This window comes from Alligator mississippiensis, chromosome 2 (genome assembly GCF_030867095.1).
Source record: "Alligator mississippiensis isolate rAllMis1 chromosome 2, rAllMis1, whole genome shotgun sequence".
Taxonomy (NCBI): Eukaryota; Metazoa; Chordata; order Crocodylia; family Alligatoridae; genus Alligator; species Alligator mississippiensis.
Genome location: NC_081825.1, coordinates 300,701,425 through 300,721,897, shown reverse-complemented (window position 1 = coordinate 300,721,897; position 20,473 = coordinate 300,701,425). Strand labels below are relative to the sequence as shown.

Sequence of the window (20,473 nt, the reverse complement as noted above, 5' to 3'; positions counted from 1 at the left end):
CAATACAATTGCTATTTACAATATAAATACATTGATGTAGCTATATTACTCATCTATAATTGATCAAGTACAAAATTCTGGGGTATTTTTGGTGAAAATGGGGTATTGGGCCTTGGTTCAAGAACCAATCCCACATTTATAACATTGTTTCTTATGAGAAAATTGGTTCCGAGTTGCAACGTTTTGTGGTTTTCAGGAACCAATTGTGTCATAAGTCTGAGGACTGCCTGTATTTGCAAAACAGGCAGTCAGGCTCATGTGTCCCTCCTTGTCAACTGTTGTCATTTGCTGTACAAACTGGTGAGATTCCTCAAATGTTTCCCTCTTCAGAGAGACCTCAACAAACTGGAGGTTTGGACCAAAGAAATCTCATGAGGTTCGATGATCCATTGAGGTCCCTTCCAACCCTAGCATCTATGAATCTAAGTAGAAAGTCCTGCATTTAGGATATAACAACCCCATGCACCGGGACAGGCTGGGCAGCAGCTCTGTAGATAAGGACGTGGGGGTCACAGTGGACAGTAAGCCAAATATAAGCCACCAGTGGAGAAGAAGGCTAACAGCATACTGGGCTGCATTAGTAGAAGTGCTGCCAGCAGATCAAAGGAAGTGATTCTTCCCCTCTATTTGGCACTGGGGAGGCCACATCTGGAGTCCTGTGTTCAGTTTTGGGCCCCCACTACAGAAAGGATGTGGACAAATTGGAGAGGGTCCAGTGGAGGAGAACAAAAACGGTTTGGAGGCTGGGGCAGATGACTTGTGAAGAGAGGCTGAGGGGACTGGGCTTATTTAGTCTGGAGAGAAGACTGAGAAGGGATTTAACAGTAGCCTTCAGCTCCCTGCCAGGAGGTTGGACTAGATGTGACCTCCGGAAGTCCCTTCCAACCCTCATTGTCTACGATTCTATGAACACTTTCAGTTGGGCACAAGGGCAAAGGCTTGTGCCACTACTGCAAGAACTGAGTGATGACAATGTGCACCTAAATTTCCAGCAGCTGAATTTGGGGGGGGAAGGGAGGGAAGTTGCATATTGTATGCAAGAAAATACAGTATACTCTGACTCCATCCTACCCCCTGCACACAGGCAGCAAGTGCTCAAGGCCATTTCCTCTGCAATGAGCCCTTGCAATGGGGCCACCTGCGGGCATACTCACGGGCAGGTATCAAAAGCAAGGTTCTCACTTCCTGCCCAGCCCTGTGAGGCTATATCTACACTACCTCCAAACCAAGCTCAGGACTGCCTCTCAAACAAGCCTCAGGACCCTTCTAAGCCATTTACTTTGCCAATGGCCAGGGTTTGGCATGCATGGAGGAGGAGAGAGTTGACAGGACTCATTTCTTACCTTTAGCCCCAGGTTCAGCAGGGAGGGGGCACAGACTTGGCCTAACAACACAAAAACAGAGCAAATTCAGACCAACCCCTTTCTCCGTGGGCTGTACGTACCTGACACTCTTCAGCAGCAACACTTCAGTGGTTAGAATAAACTGGTGAGCAGTGCCGTACACAAAAGCCGTTTCCATGACTGCTCTGTGCTCTGAAACAAAATGTGTTCTGGTCCATATGGGGTAGGTAGTCTAATGAATACCATATAACATATCCCTGAATAAAACATGTACCTTGTTTTTGGAAGTCATAATAAAGAGGGAAACAAGTTCTTTCCTTTAGAGTCTTTGCTGGGAAGGGGAGTGGGGTGGGGAAAAAATAAAATAAAAAGGTCCACACCCACCAGCTAGTGAGAGGTTTAACTGACAAAAACCACTGTTGCTGTATTTCCTCAATTATAAAATGTGTGCCTCAAATTTATAAACAGATTAATCTTTTTTTTTTGGGGGGGGGGGGGAGTGGGCGGGGAATATGCATATCCATGTAAGAAAATACAGTCTGTTCTGATCCCATCCCACTCCCAGCGCACAGATACCCTGGACCAGTTTTCAACATCAGTATTCAAGAAAACATCGCTATCTATTTACCCACTTGATTTGTAAGCCTGTCTGTAAAATATTCATGGTTAAAGAGATTGTTTTAACAGTGAAGCCAAGCAAAATATCTGCCAGAGATTGTCTAGGTGCATCTGATCCTGCCTCTAGGGAATGGCCTAGATGAGCTGTTGGGGTCCCTTCCCTATATTTCTGGTTCTGTGCTGGGATGTCAGACTGGGTCAGAGATTCAGTCCTGTACAACCAAAGTAAAATCCTACTGACAGGAAATGAAACCAAATGACTAACTGTAGTACCTGCTGTTCCAATCGCTGGTACGTAGGCAAAGACGACATTCAGTCTTCCCTTCAGGGAATTTTCTAGATTCTGATGATCCACAGGCGATGCAATATATTTAACTTCATTAAAGAGAAGTGCACTGGGGAGACACACAAATCTCATTCATACTGGTCTCGTTTAAGGGGAAAAAGAAAACCCGCACTCACTGAACCACTACAGGTGGGTACATCTCTGCATCCCCACCTGCACTTGCAAATCAGGAACAGAGAACAAGCGCTTGGATTCACACCTATCACTCACATTGTGGGTAGAGATTTTGCAGGGCCAAACTACTGGTTCAGATGGAGCTATTTTACTGTTCTAGACAAAATTAATTTTGCTGCCCTTCTCCACCACGTTTGCATAGCAACCAATCAAAGCCACCAATAACTCAGGAACTTCTCCTCCTCAATTTCTTCCTCTGGGAACTTCTCCCCAATTCCTCCACCCTGGGCTGCTGTCCAGTTTGTCCACTGAACAGGCCAGCCTGGCCCAAGCACACCACATAGAAAGAGGGCAGGCAACAAATGTAAGTACAAAGGAAATGATTCACAAGGATGGAGCTGGTCTCTACTTACAACAGGACGTTGGCTACTATAGCGTTCACGTTGAACAAAGCATCCGTAGGGAATTCTCTGAGCAATATGTTCCCTCTGAGGAAGACAAGCCAAGAAAGAACACAGACAGACAAGACAGACAGATGCATGGGTTATTCATCATTTTAGCTGTGCCAACTGTCTCTCGGTATCTTTTCTTTGAAAGCGAACAAGTACCATTATGATCAACTTGTCTGATCGCTGGCAAAACCCAGACCTCAGAGTTCCTGCACTTCAGAGAGCAAATAAGAGGCTCATCAGCAAAAGAAATCACTAGAATGGAAGAATAAAGCATTCTTGCAACGTGAGTCTAAGTCAATGGGAGCTGCAAGCCTAAATCTCCTAAGATGCTTTTCAAAGTCCCATTGCATGATGTCCAAGAGGCTTCTGCTCTGATAATACAGGATCAGCCCTAGGGTTATCCCTACATTTCTAGAGCACATGTGTTAGTTCAACAGCTCAGCAGGAACATCTCAAAGAAAAGAAGTCTGTTTCTGGACCAAAACCAAAGACCACAGAAGTCCATGGGAGTCTTCAACCTAACTTCAGTGGGCGCAAATGTACGTTCTGTGTGGTACGCAGCCCCCTTTCATGGCCAGGCTATGGTTGACACCTGTGAAGTAGCACTGGCTGGGAATTCTCCAGCAAAATATTCTCAAAGGCCAATGCAGTTTCCACCAAGGCAAAAAAAACTTTCCACAAAGAAAACCTGTATTTTGCCAAAATGTTTCAAGTTTTCCCATTAGGAAAACAGAAATAAGAGATTTCATTTCCAAGAGGAACCAAAGCAGCCAAGCTGGCTGCAGCACTTCAGGGACTTTTTGTTCAAAACACCTTCATGCCTCCCCATCCACATTCTCATCTAGGGGCTACTCTAAGGCCAGACTATATTTCCCATAATGTATCCCAGCTTCCGCACTGCTCCATTTGTACATCACAGGAGTCACATGATCATAATCCATTCTGGGAGATGCTGCCTGTTATCTCCCCCACTGCGAAATCCTAGTCTAGTCATCTTCCCCGTTCTCCTTAAACTCCCTTGCTTGTTAGATAACAACACTTGCTCTAGCACCTCTTTCAAACTCTGTCCAATGGCTGCAGCTGGCTCAGATAAACAGCCATTGCATCCGGGATAATGTCAAGAAATGTATTTCCATCAGGAAAATAGTATTAAATGTTCCCAGGTAGCTCTTTGTAAGGTCTAACCACGAGGTACCCAAATGCCTTCCAACTGACTCGTCCAGCTCTGTTCCCAGACCTCTTCCTCTGACATCCTTCCAGGGATACATGGCCACATCCTTCACTGGTATAAAGCGAGACAGCTCTATTGAAGCCAACTACACCAGTTGTCACAACCCAAAGTTGTGGTTTTTGTTTGTGTGCGCTTCGGCACCGCTAAATTATTTTTCCCGCCCAAATTGTAGCTTTCTTTGCACGGTGGAGTTCTCCGCTGCGGGAGAGAACTCTGGTGCAACGGGGGATTTCCCGCCAAATTACAGCTTCTTTGCATGGTGCATTTCTTTTGCATCTTAGAGATGTACGGTGCAAAGGAGTTCCCGCCATTTGTATTTAGATTCACGCCACATTATTGGCCAGTTCTAAATGTAGGCACACGTGGCGGCTAGCTATTGGCTTGCTAGCCGTACAAAAGGCTTGAGTGGTTTCCGCCCAAGTTGGAGGACTCCACGAACACCAGGAGGAGGAGATTTCACCCAGTGTGAAGATCTCTAAGCGCTACGGATCCTTACGGACCCAACGCTTTTCTTAAGCAGGCAATAGAGGCTTAACAATCGGACCCACGGAGCTTTAACTACTCCGGAGGGGAAACAAAAGAACGAACCGCCTCTAGCCTCTCCCCGTCGCCAAGCGCAATCCAAGACATATCCCTTTCCTGTAAGCCCAATTTTCGAACCCACGGAGCCTAAACAACTCCGGGGGACCAGGGAACCGAACCGAACCCGCGGAGCCTAAACATCTCCGTGAAAAGGAATTTGTCGTAGTCCTCTAGCGAGGATTTAAGCAGAGCTGTGCCTGGAAACCTGTCCAGCCTACAACACTACCATCTTTGGGTGTAAGTAAATGATCTTTTCAATCAACCACTATGCGTTTGTGACTAATTCTAGCTCGCCACCGGTTTTCTCCGACCCCGTGTGCCCGGGCTGCTGGCCACAGCCCGCATGCGCAAAGACAGGCCGCGGATCGCCCCTCCCGACTCGCACTTGGTGGCGGGATCGGGACCCGGCCCGCACACCAGTGACGGATGAATCCCGCTGTATTTTCCCAGTGAGCCCCATATGCCAAGACAAAGTAGGCAAGACTTTCAGTATCCATTCCACCTGGCCATACACTGGCCGGGAAGACACGTGGAGCAGAGTTCAGAAGAACCACCAGAGCAACAAGATGCCAAACAGCCTTCCAGCAGTAACAGACAACCTAACCAGGTTTAAGAGGCACCTTGACTGATTTCTGAAGGAAATGAAATGTTGAGGGTAAGTGATTCAGGAGGTCCCTTCACACCCCATGTTCCTATCCACCAAAGCCAAGATTTGCACTTGGCATCTTTCATGCCGATTCTTCCCTGGAAGGCAGAGGTTTCCTCCCTGCAGTCTCAGAAGAACTCAGCTAACCAGCTACAAGCTGAAGCAGGGTCTCGTCCCAGCTCTTCACCCAAATCTAGGGTTGCCAACTCCGTTTGAATTTATTTCAGGAGATTTCTGGAGTACCATTATGCCCGCGTGCAGCAGTTATGGATTACAGCGAGTAGACTTTACATCAGGAAGGCAAACGCACATTACTATTACATTTAAAAAACCCACTGGACTACTGTGTAAGTCATATTCAACATTTAATATTTATTTTAATGAATGCCCTATTATTTATCTCCCGAGTGACTCTCGGCAGTCTCCTGGAGACTTATATCTAATTCCTGGAGACCCCAGGGCAATTCTGGAGGGTAGCAACCCTACCCAAGTTGGATATATACCCATTGTTACATTTCTCCTGGACCCGCTGTGTCACAGGGTTTTCTTAACACCTTTTAACAGAGTCATAGTCAGGAACAATCCAGCGTGTTTTCTGTAGTCCCTACCGTACAGTGACACTCTGCTGACTTACCTGAACAGATACGCTTTCAGTAAGGTATTTTGCTTCCCACAATATCTTGATACATCTTCTTTAGGACAATTCACCTGGCCATTAAAACAAGTCATTATAAATTAAAATGTGAATGGAGCTACCAGTTCATGAAGTCACAACTATTTTATGATCCAAATGCATTAAGACTTATAGCCTTGTTCTACTCTACCTATTAGGTGCCCAAGTGTGATCCTGCTCCACTCTGCTCAAATCCCTGCAAAACAGCTAACACAAAAGGCAGAAATGGTCCCTTCTTGCTACCACTTTGGTGACTTTGCCTTAAAGGGTAAAACGATGGCATGTTACAAGAGTAGGAACTTCTTAAGCCACTTAGGCACCTAATAGATTAAATAGGACCTAGTCTCTACTGCACAGATACAATGCCATTAAGAACTAGTATTAATCGTATCCAGAGTTATGGGTAGAGTTTTAAAAGCACAATGGTCAGAAAACTCAAAATCATGCTTCTCCCAAAACACCCGATTGGCCCGTCTTGATTCTCAGGTTTGAAGACCAGGATGGACAGATCGATCATTTAGTCTGGCTTACTGCCTCCCAAAGACATGTAATTTCACCCAGTTACTCCTCTGTTGAGCCCAGCTGGTGGCTGATGGGTCACACTTCCATACCTGTGTCTGTGAAATCTGATCCAGTGGGAGGTGTTGTGGAGAATCCTAATTTTCAGTGTGCCTGGGTAACAGTAACAGTGCATTTACCCTGCACTGCACAAGGTTTAAAATAATGGCATGGCCACACAAGTACATTCTCCCATGTACCGTGCAAGGAATCACAGTCTTTCATCACCCAGAGCATTCATTTCACTACAGCCACTGAAATAACATGCACCTTCATGTGCTCAATTTACCTCTTGGAGCTACACAACCCCTTTAGACCAGAGGAAGGGGCACTAAACAAGCTACATTTCTCTTGAACAGGCTGTGCTGATGCCCACTGACAGGGGCAGATCCAGAGGGGGTGCAGTAACCTGGCTGCAAACCCCTGTTGGACTGGGCCACACCATGAGCACCTCTGGGGACTTTTTAAAGTTCCCAAAGTACATAAGAATCTTCCCTTTCCCTCTCTCTTCCCAACTCCGGCTCCAGCAACATGATCTGTGCACACTGGTGGTTGGGAGGTGGAGATTCTGGGAGGAGATTCAGCAGCCTCTGCAGTGCCCGTGGCTTCTCCTGCACCCTGCTTTGCTAAGTCCTGGATCTGCCCCTGCCCACTGATGCTAGGGACATACCATATACAAGTAAATAGCCCTCTAAAATTGACAGGGGTGTCTGACGTGGGGAAGTTGACTTTTCTGCACTGAAACAGAGACAGAGAGGAATATCAGAGCACACCTCCTGCTTGCTTATGGCTGCCAAAATGGCTGTGGCTTGTCTCTTGCCCAGCAAAAGGGACAGAGTGCTGTGCTAGTCCTCTTGCAGCCATAGCTATTGGCTGAGCTCTGTAGTTTGTGCTCAGTGGAGCAGGTCAAATGAGCTGCTGCATGCAGCCTGTAGTATCCTGATGAAGCTTATTGTGGGGAAACAACACTTTATTGCACTAGTTACAGGCACTTATATAAGGAACTATTTGCCAAAAAGGCTCTGGGGCTGAGACTTGTTGCTGTCCTGCCACACCAGAAGTTCCTGCTGCTTCACCCAGACGGTCTGCGAGGATACCATACTTCCTGGACACTCTGTGTTTCCAAGACTTACTCTATGTCACACAGTTGGCTGTGGCTCAGGAAAAATCTTTTCTTGCACGTTGCACCTTCCAAAAACAAGGCGTGCGAGTTGTTTGGGGGGGGTGTGGCATGCAAGAAAGTACAGTAATCCTCCAAGGCCTAGAGCACCCTGATAATGGAGAAATCTGTGCATCCCAGCTATCAAAAATAAATCACTCTGGAATTTACCTTCACAACAGAAATCCCGTAGTCCTGGAGAGGTTCCACAGAGCTTTCTATCTGTTCCAGGAATGGACTGACACCTGGAGAAACTAAAACACAAACGAAAAGGGGTTTCATCGTATTTGTGTAACAAACAGATACAGAGGACAAAACCCAATGTCACCTTAACCATCTGGGCCGGGCTGTGACACCCTCCTTAAGCAATAACTCACTCCACAGGAATCCCATTGACTTCAGTAGGACTGTACATGATATAATGCATGTCTGGTATTACAATCTGTCCCTATAATAATTTGGCCCTCTTGCCTCAGTTTCCCATATTACAGAGAGGAGAACTACTTTTCCCCCCACCCTCAATCTTGTCAATCTTGTAGAGGGCTTCAGCATGGGGGGGAAATCCTTGAATCAGCACAGGCTCCCTCCTGACATCAGTGTGACCTTGTTGGGAAACAAATGCAGAATCAGGGCCTTTGACTGCCAGTTCTTCTGGCCCATGGCACTCTCTTGCTATGTTTATGTACAGCACCTAGCACAGGAGGGCTGTGCTCTTGCTTGAGACCTCAGACTGCTCCTGTAATGCAATGATGATGAAGATGAGAAAGGAAGGTGAGAAACTTTTTCTTCAAGTGCCTGCTATCTTTGCATCTGGCTATAACCATTTCCATAACAAATAACCAGCACTAAAAAAGTGGAGTGTAAGAAATCGTAGAAAAGTCAGGCTGGAAGGGACCTTCAGAAGTCATCTAACCCAACACCTTGCCTGAGGCAGGATCATCCCTATTCAAAACATCCTATACAGATGAAAGGAAAGAGCTTTGAAATATTATTAAAAGAAAAAAAAAGGAGCATTGCTAGCTACAGTCTGTTCCCATCTTTAAGTACACATCTTAAGTCTAACAACTGATGGACAGCTTCAGCTAGGCAAGCTTTAAGGCTAGGTGAAGGAGATGGCAGCTGACCCTAGTGAGAATTTAGGGGCAGTAAAAAAGCAAATTTGCAGAAAGCCACATATAATTTACTGGAGACAATTGTTTCCTGTTCAAATTGTTAATGTTTGGAACCTGTTGTTAGCCAACAGCAAGTGGAAGGTAGTGCTTTCTACCTGCACAATTCGTTCCCTGTCTGGTTGTTTCGAAGATCCTAGAGCAGTTTGTATCTGTCTGTATGTGTAGCCAGTCAGCAGGCTTCCCCAATAGTGCAAATCGTCCTGATGGACACTGACAGCGATGCTGCCAATTCTTTACAAACAAGGAAATGTGTTTTTTTGAAGATGAGCATTGCAAAAGAAAGGCAGAAAGAAGCCAACAGTACAGAACATGGTCGAATGCATTCTCAACTCAGCTGTTTTGCTTCTGACTGCTGCATTTTCCCATCCAAAATGATCATACAAACAACGGTGCACCTACTTCTGAAGACAGCTTTCTTCGTAAAGGAAGTTTAATTTTTTCTGATAGATCTAAAAGAAAAGAGCAAGAAGGAAGTGCTGTAACCAATGAGGCAGCTCCATCCATGGATGCAGGTATGTCTTCGAGCAATAGTAACTCGATGCAACTGCACTGTTATTCAAGGAATAAGAAAGAATCTACAGAAGAGGCGATTTGGAAGGATGCTCTAAGAGATCCACACAAATGGCCTTTGCTTGTGAATGCTGGACCAGTGCAAACAAACTGTAAGGATTTCCCTTTGGACATAGATGAAGGAAAATATCCAGCTTTCCATTTTCCACACCAGTTTTCAAAGAAAGAACAGGGTTCCTGTCTCTATTCTGCTTCAGCTGTTTCTGTTTATTGCTTCTGCTGCAAGTTATTTAACTCCAGAGACTTTGTTTTATCCAGGAATGGTGTTCAAGACTTTAAAAACATATTGAATAGCCTAGTGAAACATGAGAAATCAGCAGAGCGTGCAAGCATATGAAGGGAGACTTACAAATCAGATTGAAGCAAGATTGTATGACTGATAAAGAAAATCAGCACTGGACTATTTCTTTGGTAGAACACAGGGAAACTGTTTTGGAAAGTCAGATTTGATCAGACTACCGAGAGTGGAAAACCTTCCCCTGTGAGGTTCAGTGCATTGGTGCCGTTCATCTCCCAATGGGATTGTTTTAAATTTCTTTCTTGGGAGATAAGAAAGTGGACTTTCCTGGGAGATAAAATCTTGTGAAGAAAGAGCACTGCTGACACATTATCTCAAAGGAAATTCATAATCGTTACCTCGGCCAAAATAGTCCAGATGCAATTACTTAAGTTCTTGAGAACATGATCAAGAAGGGAATGCTTTCTGCCTTGAAAGCTGCCGAGTATCATTCTGTTGTATTTGACTGCATGCATCAGATTAATAGGCAAAAAGAGGACAATGATTGTTAGATTTTTTCCCCTGTGGGAGCAGCCAGAGAGGCGAGAGAGCAGTGTTATGATCCAAGAACATTTTGTTGGACTTTTTGAACATGAGAAATTCTCCTAGCGCTGGCAAGATAGCTCTCCTTGAACGTTTAAAAAAAACCTAGAAAAAGTCACCAGTTTGAGAGGTCCTGGTTATGGCAATGGGGCAAATATGATAGGCAAAGACCACGTCGTTCAAAAAGAAATTCAGTACCTTAACAAGAGAGCAATTTTGATGCAGGAAACATCCTTTGAATCTTGTATGCAGCGATATCACCAGTAACGGTCCTCAGTTGTGGTATTTTTGAACATCATTCAAAGCGTTTGTAGGTTTTTTTGTAGCCTAATCACAGCAGTTGTAATGCTGTGGTATGTGACTAACCTGTTTCCAAAACTCTTATGAGAAACAAGATGGAAAAGCAGAATCGATATGATCCATGTATTTTTCCCCAAGTTTCAGAAGTCTACGATGCTGCCGTTTCAGCTACCAGTGATTCAAGCCTAAACATCTTAAGGAAACCAAAGCTCGAAACGATACCAAACTACTTGCTCTCTAAATCTGTGACTACAAACTCCTGTGGTATTTTAACATGAAAAACTGGCAAGCAAAATGCTTCCTGCAGCCGAAGTGGCTATCAAACAAACTACGTGCCAGTTCTTCTTGTACATGATTCACACGTGGCCTCATTGATGCTAAGGGAACTGGTTGGTTCCACCACCATTTTTAAGTGAGGAAACACTTTTAGAACTGAGCAGGGCAAGGGTGGAGGCAAGCTGCCCGCTGCAGGCTGGGGGCTCTCTTCCCTGCTGCCTTTGCCATGCCAACAGCACATTCCCTGCCTGCCTGGCAGCGGGGGGCACAACTCACCGCCCCCAGTGCCGCTACCGGGTGGGCAGGGGACACGCAGCTAGTGTGTCACTCCTGGGGCAAAGGCAGCAGGGCGGAGAGCCTGAGCCCACAATGAGCAGCCCGTATCCGCCCAGGCCTGCACACAAATCTAGGGGGCACATGCACGCCCATGCCTCCCCCAGGGTACACGCAGCAGCAGACAGCTGCCCCCACTCCCCCATGGCTGCATCTTGCTCCCAGCCCTGCAGCCCCATTCACCACCCTCGCTGGGCAGTGCCCCCAGCTCCAGCCCCTGCCCCACTCCCTCCCTCACCGTGGGAGCCACGCTCTGCCCCTACCCCCCATGCCCCTTCCCCTCCACAGACTTACCTGCAGATGCTGCTCTCTAAGCTGCTCAGCTGCATTCCTGGCTGCATGCATGCATGAGGCTGCATGCGTGTATACAACATCCAGGGGCCACAGCCAGAAGGCATATTATATTTATCAGTACATTATGGGCTACACCAGCCAAAAAAAGCCAATAAGCTTAATTTTCCTTTTATCAGTGCTGATCTGATATGGCACCGATATATCAGTGCACCTCTACTTTTTTTTTTATTAAGGGTACTAGCATGCTGTCCCTTGAAAGACTTCTATAATTTGAAGAACACCACAGCATTATAGAAAGAGATGCAAGGGACTGCAGGAGGCCGTGTAGTCCACCCTCAGCTCAAGACAGGATCAGCCCTCTCTAAATCATCTCAGCCAAGTGTTTTTCTAACCTGCACTTAACTTCTTCCAATGACAGAGAATCCATGAGATGTTCAATGTTTCAAAGAGATGATAATAAACCTGAAGACACTCCACAAAGAAGTAGAAGCCACGCTGGAGTTTGTGTGCGTTTGTCCTTATCTACTGAACACATTCACCTGCATGAGTCTGCCACACACACAGAACACAGGTTCTCTGAAATATAAGCTTGTAGACCCGTATCTGCTTCCTGCAATGGCTCATTCTCGCCTGGGGAGCCTCACTTTAATTTTAGCTGAAAGCTGGTTTGTAGAGTGTCAACCTGAAAGATGCCGTGTACAAGTTCACGCATGTTAACGCAAGAAACGCCAAATTCACTACAGCAGCCAGTCGCTGGTACCAAGTCTTGAGGAAAAGGCTTTCAAGGTTTGGTAGAGCTGAGAGCAAAGTTCTTTGCTTCGTTTCCTAGTGACATTCTCCCCAACAAATAAGCACAATTAATTCTCTTATGGGTCCACTGGCAAGTCAGGATCCTAACAGACAAGGATAGCAACAACTCCTGCTGCCTATCCTGAAAGGTGGAGGGCATCCATCACAAATCATGGCAGCTGGACTGGCTCCTGCACCCATGGTTAGGCTCCACAGCATCCCTAATAAGACCAAGGGGGTTGCAATATAGTTCTATAGGACAGGAACTCTCCCCTGCCTTGCAGCAGGGGATTGTACTGCAGTTCTTAAAAGCCTTTTTTCCCCACCTGGGTTAGTTATGGGGCTTTGACTAGCTGCAAGCCGGTCCATGAGACCAGTTCCACATGGCCTTACCCTGCCCCCAACAGTGAAGTCATGGGGATCCGAACAGCAGCATCGATTCCAGGCTCAGGGACTAACACAGGAGCAATGGTAAGCGAGAGCCCATAGTCTGACACGCTCAGGCAGAATATGTGGGAGGGGGTGGATTAGCTTCTCATCCAAGAGATGAATCTGATCGGTTCTCTCCCACGATGCAAGATTTACCACTTCCAAGAACTGCAGTCGCCTGGTTTCCCCGTTCCCAAAGACAGGACTTTTCATCTCTGCGCTACTATTCATTCTCGCAGTTCCAGGAGACTCTCTCTCCAGTTGCTCACTTCTCCTGCCTGCCAAGAATAATGAAAACACATGCAGGGAAAATACATACCATCGTGACTAAAATAAACCAGAGATGCTTTGCCGGGTCGCAAGCTACTGAAATACTCTTGGGGGCTCAGCTCCAGAAGCGCATTTGCATTCCTTGCTGAAGACATGCAACAGGAACATAACAGCAGGAAGGAGAAGCCCGGAGCCCATCTGTTCCTTTTGGACGACATGATTCAGTCTGTCAACAGCGCTGTGGAGGGAATAGCTGAAGAAAAAAAAAATCCCCATTAAATACCGCTGCCTGCTGTTTACATTGCTCCCCAGGTCCATAACTATACATTACAAATTTGACAAGTAAAATGTCAGCCTACTCTGCTAGAAATCTAGCAGGCGGTTCCAGTTTCAGCAGACATCATGCTGATTGCAATGCGAGCCAGCTCTGTTTTGTAGGAGTTATATTCGTAAGCGCTAAACCCATCATGGTTTGGGGCTGTTTTTCTTTTTCTTGAGACAGTCCAGCACATGACACAGGGAGAACTTTACAAGCTGGTTTTGCTGTCATACAGACCCCCAGTTCTGGTTATCGCCTGATTGGGATCAGAAACGCTTCCCATACTTGACTGAGAGAGACTTTCATGAACAAAGGGTTTCAGAAAGGACAGGGCTGGTTCTCTGCTCGTTCCCCCTTTCCATCTACTCTGCCTGCCCGGTGTGAGGGGCAGCCACCTGCGGGCAGGCAAGTGGGTGGAAGGCGTCCAGGAGCTGAAGCTGCAGCTCCACGTGCTGGGGCGGGAGCCCTCGGCTGCAGCTTCCCCCCATCCCGGGGCAGCACAGCAGGGGCTGGAGGAGGAAGAGGAGTCACTGGAGGCAGAGCGAGCTGAGCAGTACCCGGGCAGCTGCAGCAGCATGAGGAGCAGTGGTCCATGCTGGCTGGGGCCGGCAGGCACGAGCACCTGCATCTGCACTGCCTGGGTGTGCTGTGCTCCCTGCTCCCCTCCCTCACCCCAGCCAGCCCCCGGGAACTAGTGCACAGGTAGCCCCCCCACACACATGCACACACCCCCGTCCCCCACCACATCCCTCGCACACACCCCCATACCTCCCCACACACAACCTACAAGAGAAATACCAAGCTATCATGCAATTGCCTCTACATACACTACTCAAAATACATAAATCAGGACAAAAATTTGTTGTTGAAATACAATTAAAATAGGTTATAGAAGAGGTTTGACTTTTAGGATATGATTTGCTTTTTATCTATACTTTGTTACAATGATATCTTCTAAAAGATTATGTGTGCGGCCCTCGACAGCTCACCAAAACTCGTTAAGTGGCCCGCCAGCCGAAATAATTCCCCACCCCTGCCTTAAGAGTGACATCCCCCCGCAGGCCCTATACCAGCGGCTCCCAAACTGTGGGTCATGATCCCAAATGGGGTCACAACATCAGTGGTTGTGGTCGCGATAAACAGGGATAAACTGCTGCCGGGTGGGTAGGGGGCACCTCAGCTCGGTGGCCATCGTGGTGCGGTGGTCCCTCCCGCTGGGCTGTGGAGCCCCCGGGGGGAGGGCAGCAGGGAAAAAAGCCCCAAGCACGTGGCAGGCAGCCTGTATGCTCCCCCCCAGGGCTCTGCTCCGGCTGTGCCGCCTGCAGGGGAAGGGACAGGAGTAGGAGTCGGGCTCCACGCTCTGCTCCAGCTGCAGCAGCCACCGTGTCCCACAGGCAGAAGCCAGGGCTTGGGTGCTGCTGGGGGGAGGGGGGGAGGACACGGCACACAGAGGGGCTGCAGGTCCTAGCTCTGGGGCACCTGGGGTGGGGCAGGGCAGCAGCAGCTGCCCCCAGTGTGGAGAGAGCTGGGGCAGGTAAGCCTCCCCACCCCTCTCCCGGTCCCTCGGGTGGTCAGCAGGAGCTCCCCCCACCTCTGGCCCATGTGAGGGTATATTTATCTGCAGAATACTCAGTCACTAAGTGTCACCGCTCGTCCAAACAAGTGGGGGGTGTCTCTAGTGAGCAGGAGAGACAAAGGGGGAATTCAAGCTGCGTAGAAGTCCATTTATTTTGCAAGACAGTTGCAGCAGTTTCCATCAATAAGCATCCCCTGTTTAAGACTGACAGCAATGCCACGCGCTGTCACATGCTGCGCTGCCATCTCGCTGTTCATACAAAACTCAAAAACAAACAAAGAAAAATGCTCCTCTCGAACGACCGAGCCGGATTTGCAGGTCCTCTTTCTGGAGGCTTGAACTTTGCCTTTCCTGCTTGCAGGGCAGAAAATAAAAGGACTTTCCAACTTTGACTGCACATTAATTCCACGTTCTAGTAAGCATCCCCACCACTGCCTGCAATTGTATCTGTCAGCTCCCCACTTTGCATCCCAGAGGCATAAAAATAGTATGCTCTCTTCACCAGCTCCTTACACTTGCCTCGCAAAACCAGGTATTTTTAACTATCTCCTGAAAAACAGAATAACACTTCACTGTTCCTTAGCAGCCTTTCAGAGGGTAAAAAACAGCGATAAAGCACAAGGAGTCCAATCTAAAAGCCATGGCAAGCAACAGGAAAACTTCTACTGGCTTCCCCAGACCACACTTTGATATGGAAATTAAGCTATAGGAGTCTACTATGGAGCTGCAAAAGGAAATCAAGATGTTATTTTCATTTGAAAGGCTCTGAATATGTCCCCCCTGCTTGCACAGCAATGACTTTGCTGCTTTGCTCACCTGGGTGGTTCATGGTGTGTTGTTAGAAGGAACATTTGCTAGACAGCAACATCTTGGGTCTTGGAAGAAGTGCCACGCTGTACCCTGCACAGTGCAGGGGAAGCCAACTGTGCTCAGAGGGAGGCATGGGCAGATCTAGACTTTTGAAAAAGGGCATGCAGAAAGCACAGTGCGCGGTCACATATTACACAACACCCATTTTTCTCCAGTTGAAAAAAAACTATAAGCTTTGCTAATATTCCAGGGACCTCAGGCTGCCTTAACCAGATTATGATCAAAGCAAAAGAAAAAAAAAAAAAGCAAACTTACTAGAATGTGGATTAATTTGCAATATCGTATATTATGTATAAAATCACAACAAGCTAGGCAAAACAATCAAAAGAGGTTGTTTCCTTAGTTCCATAGTCGCTAAAGATGCACCTTTTTCAGATTCATAAAACAAAATCTGGCCCAGAGGCTCTCTCCTCATCCCCAAGTGGTGCACAGCCCCTCCCTGGCACCCCATCAATGCCTGGCCTTTCCAGCCCTCCCTATTTCCTGTCTCCTGCCACCTCCCCTGCTTCCGATGCTCTCATTAGACAGCATCCTATTCCACGCCCCTCCGCCAAGCCATCCTTCAACATCTGACCCTCCTTTTCATACACCACCGTAACGATTGCTTGCTCCCGCTGCCTGCCCTCCACCATCCTGCCCCCCACCATGCTGTCATGTCCCCCTCGGCCCGTCACCCTCCCAGTCCTATGCCCTGCATCTGCCAGCACCTCCCCTCCAGCCATGCCTCACCCGACAGCCTTGTTCCAGCAGTGGCCTGGACTCCTCCAGCTTACATGGCAAATATTCCTAGTGTAATGGTGATCTCTGTACATGGAAGGGCCATCCTTCATAACAAGGCAACTCCCTAAGCACCCTTCACCCCACCAAAAACCTGTTGAAGAGAGAGACCTCTGCACAAGGCCAATAAAACAGATGTGGAGCTCGGAGGCCAAACCATTCCAGGGAAAACAGGAGCCTTTTGTCTGTGACGGGGACCTTTTTAAACCCCTCAGCTATAAACTTCTCCCTTAGACCTGCCCCCAGTCTCTCTCCCCCAAGGAGAAGATGGGCTGGGTGGAAAAACAGGGCAAATGTTTCTAATGGGGACATCTCCAGGGAGCAGGGGGTTGGGTTTCCCTTGCTGAGAACCTGGACACACGATATTTTCAGACCACTGTAAATCACAAAGAGCAGAGAGATGACATCCAGCCCCACAGTAGCAGGACTTGATTCTGGGAAAAATCAGGGGTCACAGGACGTTGGTATAACTGCACTGGCATATGTGTTATCTGTCCACAACTTACCCTAGGATAGCTATTTCCTTCCTTCTCTGCTCTCTTAACGCTGACCCGGCACTAGACTAGCATCTCGTGAGTTCAGCTATCTATGGATCACTGCGTGTCTGTCCAATGAGAACCTCGGTTATTTCGCATCAGTGCACAAAACCGATATCAACCTACCAGCTGTCCAAGCCCTGATACCCTGGACTTCCATGATGTATGTCCAACCATTGAAGACCTTATAATTAAGAGAACAAATTTACCCAGAACAGCATGCCGCAGCCTGACACCTGGAGCACCAATAAGACTAGTGAAGGCTATTAATAATCAGCAAAACTTGTCAAAAATTGATTTCCCCATGTTAACAATTCTGGTGATACTTCCACTGATCTAGCATGCCTTGATGCACAGACTTCAGGGCTGGCCAAAGGGCTGGCTTTGGGGATGCACTTTCCACCATCCCTACAAAAACTTGCCGACATCTGGCCAGCTCGCAAGCTTCTGGAAAGTCGTGGCTTGCACACACTCAGCAAAGACTTGAGACAGCTTCCCACTGAAATCCCCCCAAATGCTGTCCACATTGAGCATGTGCCAGTGCGGGGCAGAGTGGGACTGTCCCTCCCGTTGCAGCTCTGGGTGGATGCAGACCATGCTGGGGCTGAGCCCATCTTCCCGGTGCCCTCAATAACTCTGTTGGGGCAAAGCTGCATGGAGGAGGAGCATGCTGAATTCAAGAGGAGACAAGAGGCCAGACTTGTGGAGTGAGGGTGAGGAACTCGTGTCAAAAGGCCCAAAGATGGGACTGGGAGTTGGGGTGTGGAGACAGGAACTGACTGAGCAAAGTGAGACCGATGCCCAGGGTGTGCTCATGGGGACTGAGACCTGTGGGGATGCTGGGGTTGGAAGCCAAGGGAGGGGATGGAGATGGGACTGGCTGAGCAAAGTACACAGGAGCTTGAGGTGGGAAAACCAATAGCAAAGAGAGTGAGAGCAGATGCTGGGAAGACTGGGTTAGAGATGGGGAGTCTGGAGGGCAAGGAGACTGGGACTGCTCGTCAGGCTGCTAACCCCAGAGAATCGGACAGCCTAGGTGAGGAGAACAGGACTAAGATGAAGAGCCCAGGACGGAGAAGGAATTGGGCAGGTGAGAAGGGATGAGATAGAAGCAGCTGGGTGTGGGGGAAAAAAAATGGGCAAGGGGGTCCATGTGCTCCACAGCCCTCTTCCTTCGAGGCTGGGATGGAGCCCGCCACCCCGCTGCTCTGAGCAGACGCTGAATGCGCTGCTGGCGGCATGGAGGACAAAGCCGACCGCCGCCATCAGTTACTCCACCAGCCCAAGCAGCAGGGTCTGTGCAGGAGAGCCAACAGCTCCAACAAGGCCACGCGCTGGGATTGTGGGTTATTTTCATTTCATCATGACCAGCTTCAGAAGGATACGCTCACAAGCAAACAACATTAAGAGCACTGTGCAGGTGGCAACGTCAAGCACTCGGGCATCAGGAAGTGCTGGCAAATGCCCACATTACCTTTATTCAGCACCTGCAACTAGCACCATACCTAGACTCCTGGCAGCCCCAGGTGAACTTTTAGTATTGTGCCTCCCTTTGCCAGAGATAATCATAATTGGACAAAAAAGTTACTCTTTTCAGACCCCCTTTCTGATTAGGCTGTGGGCAGCCGCACAGTTTGCTCATGCCTGCGTCTGGCCCTGCCTGCCATGTGCACAGACCGCCTTTCACAACATGCTCGCTTGCTGCTTTTCCCGTAGGACCCTGCCTCAGTGAGTGCACAGAGTGGACTTGCTCTGGGGAGGAACCGGGGCTGTGTAGTGAAGGAGACTCCTGGTTGTACACCAGCTCCCAGCACCCAAAAAAAAGGGCACCCAGAAGTAGCCAAGCCTTTTGCCCTTAACTGCTCTGGGCCTCTGTTGTCAAAAGTGGGGGGGGGACTCAATTCCTAGGGGTGCTGTGATGATACGGCCATTAATGTTTGTAAAGCATTTGGAGGAAAAACCCTAGAGGAACTCGGTTGTACGGTGTTCGTGGCAGGGTCTGAGAAGCGTGCAGTATGTAAGGGAGGGCACTGAGGATCAAGAGCTGCTAAAGGCAAGGGCTGCCTGTCCTGTGCACTGAAAGAGGCAGGGTCCTGTAGGAGAAAACAGTATGTGCTGGGCATCTAACCCTGCTTCACTTCCTGGCTGTAGGTGCCCGACTTGGCAGCCTGAGTGATGCCCTCTTACTGCCAGGCTCTACCCTTAACCATGCTCTGAGAAAGCACGTCTGGAACCACAGCTCGACTCCTCCACATCCAGGTGTTGTGCCGAGAGCTAATCCTAGTGCTTGCATGCCACCCCCTTCAGCAGAGCTTGTACAAGCATCGCCAAGGCCCAAGCCAATGGTACAAGATGTGAAAAAGCTGGCAACAGGCAAAGAGCTGAAGGTGTGCGATGGAGTATCCATCCCATGCTAGTGGTGGGTCTGGATGAGGTGGGGCTGAGAGCGCCCGGCCACCTGAGCCTTGTGACCTGCTCCAGAGCTGGGGGTTTGCCCATGACACTGCCCTGGGTTCAGCCCCAGAGCAACCTCCTGGGTGAGCTTGTGGGTCTGGTGCACAGCAGTGGACTTGCTCAGCCTTACCACCCACCCCCCAGCCAAACTGCACCCTAGTCACTGACCCGCAGAGAAGAATAAGGACCCTGCCACTAGCCGTGCAAGGTACCAGTCTCTCGCAGCAGGGGCAGGGATAGGTTTTATTAAGTGGGGAAAACCCCAGAGAAGCCATCTCATATCCAGCCCCATTATAGGGCAAGCAAGCCAGGGAAGGCCCCTGCTATGAGGGGCATGTCCTCCGAGAAGGGATACTCAGGGGACAGGGCCATTCAGGAGCCCCCTGGAAAAATAGCATCCTGCGACCTTCACCCCTCTACTCCCCCGATCTCTAAAACCACATCCCCTTCCTCAGGCCTGCATTTACGAGGCTCAGGGACACGAGTCCCAGTTCTGGGGTGTGTGACTGATTTATTTGGGCCCCCAACTCCGCCCTGCCCCTGCAAACCAGGTCCATTGATTGGGTGTCAAGTTGGACACTCCAAAAAAAAAAAAAAATTGCACCACTGGTCACGCTTGAAAAACCCTGGCTCACGTATGTCGTCTGCAGGCTGCTGCTGTTATTGCAATATCTGCACTGCAGTAGTGCTCGTCTGACTTGGTAGGGATCAGTGCCCTGTTGGGATGGGCATCGGACCTGTATTGTATAGCACAGCCCTTGCCTCGATGAATTTGCAAAGCAAAGAGTGCAACACCTGGGAAATGACGTGCCCAGCTCAGGGGAGAGCTGAGATTGTAACCTGCGTCTCCAGACTCATCAACCAGCACCCACTCCTGCACCGGCTGACTTTTGGCTCTCCACTTATTACAATACTCTGACTAATGACGACTCTCTGCGCTTGTTGTTCACTACTGTTTTGTCTGCC

General features: G+C 48.5%; 1 protein-coding gene across 5 annotated transcripts in view; it reads right to left on the bottom strand.

Annotated features, from left to right (window-relative positions):
- Positions 1–20,473, bottom strand: part of TXNDC16 (thioredoxin domain containing 16) — a 66,542-nt gene that overhangs the window by 41,234 nt on the left and 4,835 nt on the right. For 4 of the 5 annotated variants that reach the window (XM_059723408.1, XM_014601302.3, XM_059723410.1 and 1 more), the window contains 6 exons: positions 13,025–13,228; positions 7,894–7,976; positions 5,967–6,040; positions 2,835–2,909; positions 2,235–2,356; positions 1,445–1,535 (listed from right to left, as the gene is read on the bottom strand). In XM_059723408.1, coding sequence (XP_059579391.1) covers positions 1,445–1,535; positions 2,235–2,356; positions 2,835–2,909; positions 5,967–6,040; positions 7,894–7,976; positions 13,025–13,193 — 614 coding nt within the window. In that variant the 5' untranslated portion in view covers positions 13,194–13,228. Of the gene's footprint in view, positions 1–1,444; positions 1,536–2,234; positions 2,357–2,834; positions 2,910–5,966; positions 6,041–7,893; positions 7,977–13,024; positions 13,229–15,686; positions 15,827–20,473 lie in introns of all 5 variants that reach the window. The other variant, XM_019495840.2, reaches the window with a different exon arrangement.